At 40.9% G+C, this 9,936-nt stretch overlaps 1 protein-coding gene across 2 annotated transcripts in view; it reads left to right on the top strand.

The window, feature by feature from the left end:
• Positions 1 to 364: 364 nt before the first annotated feature.
• Positions 365 to 9,936, top strand: part of kcng4b (potassium voltage-gated channel, subfamily G, member 4b) — a 28,110-nt gene continuing 18,538 nt past the window's right edge. The window contains exons 1-2 of one of the 2 annotated variants that reach the window (XM_051113892.1): positions 365 to 693; positions 3,039 to 3,860. In XM_051113892.1, coding sequence (XP_050969849.1) covers positions 3,114 to 3,860 — 747 coding nt within the window. In that variant the 5' untranslated portion in view covers positions 365 to 693; positions 3,039 to 3,113. Of the gene's footprint in view, positions 694 to 1,286; positions 1,322 to 3,038; positions 3,861 to 9,936 lie in introns of those variants that run through there. The other variant, XM_051113893.1, reaches the window with a different exon arrangement.

The raw sequence follows: 9,936 nt of genomic DNA, 5'->3' as shown, positions 1-9,936 counted from the left end.
GCAATATCAATATGATAAAATACGTTAAGTAACTTATTAAATGTTATTGTTTAAGAAGAATTAAATTGATTCTTCTGCAAAGTAATATAGCTCATTTGTCTAATTTAATAAATGCAATATTTAATTTTATACAGATTAAATCGAGACTACTTATGTAACAATGTTTTGTTGAAATCTCCATACATCAAGTAAATTAATTTACTATATAATCTTATTTTTTCTCTATTTTTTAGCTAAAGAAGTGAACTAACAACTATTTGTTGTGAATAAAAATCGAGAAGGCATTCAATCTGTAGGTTGGCGCGCAGCCGCGCACATCCGCTGGTGTTTAATATCAGAAAAGCAGAGAGATAAAGAACGGCGGGTTTCGGAGGACACTGGTGTTAGATAATCGGTTTTAGCATTTTTTTCACTCAACATTTTTTCCCCAGGCGCTTATGTTAGGGATTCAGAGTGATTTTTATGAGACAGGCAGATTATTCCTGTCCATCTGACAAGGGTGCTCAGTAAGACACACATGAGGAGCTCATGGCAACATTTAACTGCATTGAACTTACTTTCAAGATGGGTCGAGGAACTTCAACCTATGAACTTCTTAAACTTGGGTTCTACACCTTCCTAAATGACAACGTATTGAGTAAAAACGTTTAGAGCGTTTCATTAGGATGACAGAATCCTTCACATTTTAAGCAGGTAAGTGGTGAAACTTTTGATTTTATCGTATGAAATACTTTGTAATGACAGACGGAGAATATTGTGACAAATGTTTGTTGCAGTGAATGTGCTAAAGAAGTGTGTATCTTAAGTTACATAGGCTAATGTACCTACAAAAAAAGTATCATGGTACACTGTAAAAATGTTTTATATGGTGAATGTGCTTTATTTGTTGACATCTATATGAAAAGATTTTAAAGGCTGCACAAACTAAAGCATGTATGTGAAGAGGTGGGCCACTTTCAAATGAATGTGTGAAATAATAACACATAATATGGCGGCGGCTGTAGTCCCACCTATCGTTTAAGAACCAATCACATTTTTGATAAACGAATGGAAGTCCCAATTTACAGTTAAATGAGCCAAACACTGACTAAATAGAGGGATTGTTTGATTTTTCTCAAATGGAATAATACCAGTGATTGAGCACAATTTATGATGTCATGGTGTCAGATTTTACCTTGATTTAAAAACGTATTCAATATTATTAGATAGATAGGTGTACTTACAGCCTACAACAGGAAACAGCTGAATGAACTGATTAAAGTCATTTCAAAGGGTCAGATCACATTCCTCACTATTGGAAATACTGTAGCTCCTCCTTAAAGTAAGGGTCCGTTTTCACTTTTTATAGTGTATATTATTTCACTGTGTTTTTTTTTCTTTTCCTTTTTGGACAAGGCAGTAGGCATTTTTTTTTTTTTTTTTTTTTTTGAAGAAGAATATTAGATTATCGGAGTACTATGGTATTACTATCTTATATAATCAATGTATGATGATAGAGGTATGATAATTTTTAAAAGTATATAACAATATTTAGTTACTGCTTGTAGAATGTAGAATTTTAATCTTTTTATGTAACAAGAAAACGTCTTTGTGGAAAGATGTTTTTTATGGGATGTGAAAAAATGGAGATCCCATGTATCTAAAAAAAAGGGTGTAGCATTTACTTAAAAACAATTTTCAGGCAGAAATTGCTAATGAATTTCACAAATAATTATAAAGTAGTGGGAAGTAACTTTAAGATTAACATTTTATTTTATTTATTTATTTATTTTTTTGCAGTATGTTTATGGGCATTTCTTCAACTAGGTGCACTTTTAGCCTTGTCAAGTTGAATAAAAAAACTTGTTCAAAAGTCACGTAGTACAGTCTCATAAGTTTAAAAAAATTGTCTAGTTTTAAGGTCTGTAAGAGGACAAACTTAGATTACAAGAGAAATTGTTCATATTTTACATTTTTTCCGACCTGCAATGAACAAATGTCATTTCCACCACATCTCAATATACAGCTGTTATTTAAAAATAGAATAAATTATGCCACTCGAGAATTGTCTCATATAATTTTTGTAACTGGTTTTACCAGTTTTTCCACAATGTACAATAATTGTACATTTGTCAATGAGATAAATTAACTGCCATGAGGACCAAATGCTGAAGTAGAGCATGATCTCATAAATTGTGGATACTCTTTTAATGTGTGATGAGAACTTTTTAAATATTTTTAAAAATGTGTGTTGTGATGGAAATGACAGGGTCGTGGTGGAAATGACAATGAATTAACATAAATGTAGGGATATTTATTCAAAAAATTCTTAAACTCATCACACTCATTAAAATCAATTCACAAAGTCATTAAACATAACCACACCTGTTTTTAGTGTAGTGCTGAGTTTGATGTATAAAACTGATTTGTCTCACAGATTAACAATTACAGTGCATACTGTAAATAACTGACACAACTGATAGCAAGGCAAAAATATAAGCAATTATGAGATAATTATGAGCCTATATAATTGTGAGAGGTCAGGGTCAACTTTTATTTTGTTCCTGTAGGCCTTTCTTTTGTTGTCTTAGGTGGCATCTTAAAAATAGATAAAAATAAAATCAATTATTATAAAAGTAATATAACAATTTTTAAAAACACCCTTGAAGGTACAGCATGTTTGGAAATGACGTAGGATATATATAAACTGATGAAGCAATATTTACTTACTATTTTTCTTAATTTGTTGTTGATGAAAATTTAAATTCCCTCCATGGCCAAAATATGCTCTGATGTCACTTAACATTTCCATAGAAACCACCTAAACAATCTTTCACACAAACTTTTTAAAGGGACATTACAGTGTTGTGGTGGAAATGACAGCATTATCGTGTGACAGCTATGTTTTGTATAAAAAGTAATATTGATAGTGGTCTCACATGAAATACTATAATGTATTTTAATTCTTTTACTAGTGCTTAATTCATGTACATTAATAGTAGATGTACTAGTAGATGTAGACTGAAGTTTTAATGAGACATTACTCTTTTTCTTCACAGTTCTCTGCCAGCTCCAGTGCTTTGTTACCTGCTTAAGTTACACATACTACATTCAATTCATCTCCAAATGCCACCATGCCCATCATCAGCAATGCCAACCATGACTTTAGCAATCTCTCAGTCAGCACAGATGACAGCAGCCTTGACCTGTTTTTCTCGGAAATTCCAGAGACCGAAACCATCAAAGGTGTGTACTTTCAACGGGCCCAACAACTACACAGCATCTCGGCCTTCAGAGATGTTGACCACAGTAAACTAGCCCTCATCAACGTCGGAGGAGATCGCTACACATTTCCCTGGAGCACATTGGAGCAATTCCCACTCACACGTTTGGGACAGCTATGTCACTGCAGCAGCCCCGACGATATCGCTCAGCTTTGTGATGATTATGATGAGGCCCGGAGAGAGTACTTTTTTGACCGGAGCTCTGTGGCCTTTCGGGTCATCTTAAACTTCCTGGCTGCAGGGAAACTGAGGCTGCTGAGGCAGGTGTGTGCTGTGTCACTGTCTGACGAACTCACCTACTGGGGCATCGACCCCATTCACATGGAACGCTGCTGTCGGCGTAAGATGTTGTCCCGTGTGGAAGAAGTGGGAGAGAAGAAAAGGAAGGAGGAAGAGAGGAGGCAGAAAAGGCTAGCCCTACAGAGGCCTCTAGTACAAGAGAAGGGCTACATCTGGCTCATGAGCCGGCTGCAAGAAATAGTGGAAAACCCTCATTCTGGCTGGCTTGGGAAAATCTTTGCATGTTTCTCAGTTGTCATGATTGCCGTGACAGTCATCAGCTTGTGTGTCAGCACCATGCCTGATCACGACAACAAGGTTAGTGCACAAAATTATTGTTTTTATATATATATATTGTGTTCCGAGGGCACTTTATAGTGTTCCATGATACCTAGTCTACACCCTTTAAAAAAAGATTCCAAAAGGGTGTTTTTGCAGTTAAAAGAACCTTTTTGGGTTCTCCGGAGAACCTTCCGGAGTTCTAAAAAGAACCATTTATTCCCAGTGTGAAGAACATAACCTGAATTACCTTTTTTCCACAGTATAGAACCTTTAGTACAGTGGAAAAGTTCCATGGATTCTAAATGTTCTTCATGAAACCATAGATTTAATCAAAAACCTTTATTTTTAAGTTTGTACACCAAATCTCCAACAGAACACAAAAATATAAGGAATTAATGGGGTCACAATCTCTTTTTCTTCCCACCATAATTCAGTTTTACATGATGATTACATGTAATACTTTTATGTAATTGTGTTAAGTGTGTGAAATTACTAGTGACATTAAAGGAGAAGTCCACTTCCAGAACAAAAGTTAACAGATAATGTACTCTTTGTACCCCTTGCCTAAACTGTTTTTTTTTCTGTTTATGACAGTTAGGGTATGTTGAAAAACTCCCATCTCATGTTCTCCCTCAACTTTGAAATCGTCCTATATCGCCGTTTAATGTTTTTTGTTGAGGGTGTTTGATCTTCTTTGCATGTTCACTTTGCAAAGACTGGATCTGTACTTTTGCAGTGATGTAGGATGATTTTGAAATGATATTTAAAGTTGAGGGAGAAAATACAACTGGATTTTTTAGTGGATTCTTAACTGTCTTGAGCTAGAATACACAGAGTTCAGGCAGAGCAAGACAAGACGAACGTTTGAGATTAAAAAGTATTTAAATTGTATTTTTTTAAATGAAAATAACCGACCCTTCTTCCTCGGCTGGGATTGTTTACAACCGCATTTGGGATCGTTTGAAGTCACATTTAAATTGCATTTTGGAAGTTCAAAAACGGGGCACCATACCAGTCGATTATATGTGTCACAGTTGAGAGAGGCAAAGACGTGGTTAGTTTCAAACACAGCGTTTATTTGCATGAACACAAAGGCTTCCAACATAAACACAAGAAGGGTGATGATAATCCACAAGGTGGAAGCGTATAGCAGTATAACGTTCAAAGTCTTATCTCTCAAGCAATCCTTTCAAAGTTTGTTTCCAGAAATCCTTACATCGATCCGTCCAGGAAAGTAAGTAGAGACAGGTAGGTAATCCCAACATAGAGACCTCGAGACCAGCCGCTGACTGAGTGGAGTGCATGTGCTTATATGTGTTGCAGGTAAGTGATATCGGGTGTGTTCAATTAGAAGGCGGGTGACTGGGAACAAGTGACTGTGGCTGGTGAGACAGGTAACTGTGTGACATTACCCCCTCCGATGACGAGGACGACCCCGTGCCCTGGGAGCGGGATGGTCCAGATGGGCCTGGTGGAAGTCTGAGAGGATTCGGATCCAGGATGTCATCTCTATCGACCCACAATCTCTCCTCAGGACCGTACCCCTCCTAGTCTACGAGGTATTGAAGGTTGGCGCCTCGCCGCCGGGAGTCAAGGATCTCGTGGACTCTGAAGATATGGTCGGAGATGATCTCGGGTGGAGGAGGGGGCGTCTCATGCTCTGTGGATGGAGGCAGAACAGGATTAACAAAAGGCTTTAAGAGGGAGATGTGGAAGGTTGGTGAGATGCGATAACTGTCAGGTAAGTGCAATTGGTAAGTGACTTCATTGATTTGACGTGCAATGGGGAAAGGACCTATATACCGGGGACTCAGCTTCTTACTGGGCAGCCGGAGGCGGATGTCCCAGGTGGACAACCAGATGCGGTCTCCAGATGGGATTGTCAGAACAACGCGCGTCTGCGTTGTCCTTATGTCTCCGGATTGCCCATTGGAGATGGACGTGAGCTGAGTCCCATACCCTCTCGCTCTCCTGGAACCAGTAATCTACCGCCGGGACTTCAGAAAGCTCCCCGGACCAGGGAAACAATGGTGTCTGGAAGCCAAGCACACATTGGAAGGGAGTTAGGCCGGTGGTGTCTTGTTCTGGACGTATTCGGCCCAGGGTAGAAACTGGCTCCAGGTTTCCTGATGTTCGTGGCAGTAGGCCCAGAGATACCGCCCGATCTCCTGGATCTTCCGCTCGGTCTGGCCATTCGTCTGAGGATGGTGCCCCGATGACAAGCTATCGGAGACTCCTAATAGCCAGAAGAATCCTCGCCAGACCCTGGAAATGAACTGTGGTCCCCGATCTGACACTATATCCTCAGGGAGTCCAAATTTTCCGAATACATGTTGAAATAAAGCCTCCGTGGCTTCGAGAGCGGTAGGGAGACTGTGTAGTGGGATTAGCTTGCATGCTTTAGAGAACTGGTCAACTACTACAAAGATTGTAGTGTATCCTTTGGAAGGAGGCAGATCGGTGGCGAAGTCGATGCCTAGGTAGGTCCAGGGTCGGCGAGGAATGGGCAGAGGTACCAGCTTGCCCTCGGGCAGACGAAGAGGTGTTGAGGTGATGGCGCAGACCGAACATCCCTTGACATATCGAGCGACATCCCGGGCCATGTTGAGCCACCAGTAATGGTTCCTGAGGAGCGAGAGGGTTTGGTAGCTGCCTGGATGCCCGGATCCCGGAGAGGTATGCACTGAGTCCAGAAGGGAGTGTCGCAGAGAGGTAGGGACGAAGATCTTCCCTTCTGGACCTCCCAGCGGAGCGGGCTCGGTTCGAGTGGCGGCCTCTATTTGACTGTCGAGTGCCCAGGTGATAGGAGATATGAACACAGAAGTTGGTAATATGGATTCCTGTTCGTCCGGTTGTGGGTCAGGTTGATGAAGGCGAGACAGGGCATCGGCTTTGATGTTCTTGTTTCCTGGTCGGTAGGTGATGGTGAAACGAAACCGGGTAAAAAGGAGTGCCCAACGGGCCTGACGGGGATTTAGTCTTTTGGCATGTCGAAGATATTGTAGATTCTTATGATCAGTGATTACTTGGAAAGGGAACTGGGCACCCTCCGCTTGTTGAGCTTGATGGCCAGAAGTTCTCTGTTTCCCAAGTCATAGTTTTGCTCCACCGGGGACAGTTTCTTTGACAAGAACGGCCATGGATGGAGTACAGGGGGTTCACCTCTCCATTGGGACAGAACGGCACCCACTCCCAGGGTCGCCGTGTCCACCTCCACCACGAAGCGGAGATTGGGGTCTGGATGTGTGAGAGCTGGGGCCGCACAAAAGGCTTGTTTGAGGTCTTGAAAGGCTTGATGAGCTTCGGTAGTCCAAGATAAGTTCTTGTTCTTCTGTCGAATCAATGAGGTGAGAGGAGCTGAAAGTTGGCTGTAATGAATATATACAAATATATATAAATCGCCTGTAAAAGTTAGCGAACCCCAGGAACCACTGCATCTCTTTGATGGTAGTAGGGAGTGGCCAGTTCCGCACCGCATCCACCTTCCTCTGGTCCATCTGAACTCCAGCAGGGGTGACGATGTATCCAAGGAAATGGATGGTGGTTTTGTGGAACTTGCACTTCAAATTTTATTTTTCAAATTTATTTGTATAGCGCTTTTCACGATACATATCGTTGCATAGCAACTTTACACCTAATTGACATTTTTACAATATATGTAGTAGTAGCTTGATGTACATATGGTAGAGTTGTGTGGTAAAGATCAATTAATGACGTAATCAAACTAGGGCTGTCGCGATAACCGCGATATTGTAATACCGCGCTATTGACAAGCCAACCGCAGAGGAAGGAAAGCAACCGCAGAAACCGCGGCAACCGCAGGGACAGGGTTAATTTTTTTTTCTTCTTCTTCATGAGGCTGTGGCCTTATTGTTTTACAATTCATCACCTGTATTGAATGTTAAATAAATTAATAATGATACCAGAGTGTTACGAGTGTCATTTTCCCGCGAACTGTTAATATCCGGGGTTTCGTTGATTTTAAATACTGAAACGATGGCAGGCGCTCTCGTCCCAAAACCTAATGTCACGTCGCCAGTTTGGGAACATTTCGGCTTTCAACCCAATGAAAAGGGTGAGCCGGCAAATTTAGATGAACCGATTTGCAAAATTTGTGGCAAAAAGGTCCCTGTGACACGCGGCAATACATCTAATTTGCGGTGTCATCTCGCTAACTGTCATCCAGCCATTGAAGCGCAGCTGCCTCTTCCAGCATCAGGTCGCGGAGCAACATCAAAAAGAACAGCTGAGGCCGGTACTAGCGACAGTTAGGAGTAGCTGAAGCCTTTGCGAAATTGGTCAAATACAACCGTGAAAGTAACCGGTATAAATGTCTTACAGCCGCTGTTACACAGTATCTAGTTGAGGAGATGGTTCCATTCAATACAGTGGAGAAACCTGCATTCAAGTCAATGCTTCAAAAATTCGACAAGCAGTACGAGTTGCCGGGCAAAATCTACTTTTCAGAGACTGCTGTGCCGAAAATGTACAACACGGTAAAGACATCGATCAAAATGAAGCTTATGAATGCTGACTACTTTTCTGCCACAACAGATATGTGGTCAAGTGTCAATATGATTCCTTATATGAGTCTAACGGTTCATTACCTCAGCATGGAATGGACTCTGAAATCACGTTGCCTCGAAACAGTGTTTATGCCCTAAAACCACACGTCCGACAACATTTCAGATGCTCTTCGGCACGCATTTGAAGAGTGGTCCCTAGATGAGAAGAAGTTGGCCTGTATCACTACAGACAACGGGGCCAACATCATTGCAGCAGTCAAAAAGTTGAACTGGCCGTGGCTGAACTGCTTTGGTCACAACTTACATTTGGCAGTTACAAACGCAATGGCAAGCGTTAAGGACCGCACTGCTTGAGCAATGGGTCTGTGTCACACCTTGGTCAGTACATTTTCTCAGAGCTGGTTGAAGAGAAGAGATCTGGCCAAAGCACAAGCAGAACTTCAAATCCCTCAACATAGCCTCATACTGGTAAGTTATAAAATGTAAACTGTTCGATAGGCTAACTTATTGATAGGCAACAAATAAAAATGAAATAATATGAATTTAATTACTGATTAAACAATAGCATGTCTGTTGCTGGATTTAAATGTATCTTTCGTTTAAAAATAAATATTTTGAAACTAAATTTCTTTCAAAAGGTAGGACATATTGAAAAAAAAACATATTTAGGCTATTTTTAGCTCAATTTAATGTCCATATCTGTCTGCGCACATTTAATGAATATGCATTCTTTTGCAGTCGGGATTATTTAAAAGTTTTTTTTTTGTTTAGTAAAATATATTTAAAAATGTATCTTATAATTTTATTTTGGTAGGCTAATTAAATAGTAGATGTTGTCATTGGCTAATTTTTATTCAACGATTTAACGGTCAATACTCTGTTCAGGACTGCGCTACTAGATGGGGCACCAAACAGAAAATGGTGGACAGGGTTTTGGAGCAAATCCCGGCTATCAGAAGAGTTTTGGATGACCGGCGACACCACCATCTAAATCCAAGCTGGCAGGATATCGCTGTACTTGAATCCGTGAATGCAGCACTTAAACCCGCGGCTGAGTTTACGGATCTGCTGTCTGGCGAGAGCTACGTTACAGTGTCTTCAGTCAAACCCGTCCTGAAACTCCTGATAGAAGATATGCTTAAACCGTCAAATGAGGACACCACATTAACATCGGACATAAAGCACAAAATGTGCAGTGTTCTACAGGGGAAGTATGAACCAGCTGCCTTAAAGGCGGGCGTACACGGTGCGATTTTTGAGGTCGTACGAGCTCGCATACGATTTTTTTTGGTTATCGGAGGAAATCGTCTCTTCTCGTATGGTCGGGGCTCGTATGGTGTGTGAGAAATTACGAGACGAGCAGAGTGCCTTACGAGCACTTCCCGACCTTACGATCATTTTTAAACATGTCAAAAAACTTCGGGAGCTGTCGGATTGAAAGCGTGACGTGTGTGCTGTTGAACGAGCCGATTTGTTGAGCAAACTGGAAATGACCAATCAGAAAACCATATAGCAAAAGTCCTGAAGGCAGTTTTATGATTCTGCATTACTGTTCTTCCACAACAATACAACATGTAAGTTGCAGT

This window comes from Labeo rohita, chromosome 7 (assembly GCF_022985175.1).
Source record: "Labeo rohita strain BAU-BD-2019 chromosome 7, IGBB_LRoh.1.0, whole genome shotgun sequence".
Classification (NCBI taxonomy): domain Eukaryota; kingdom Metazoa; phylum Chordata; class Actinopteri; order Cypriniformes; family Cyprinidae; genus Labeo; species Labeo rohita.
This window is presented reverse-complemented; position numbering and strand designations above follow the sequence as displayed.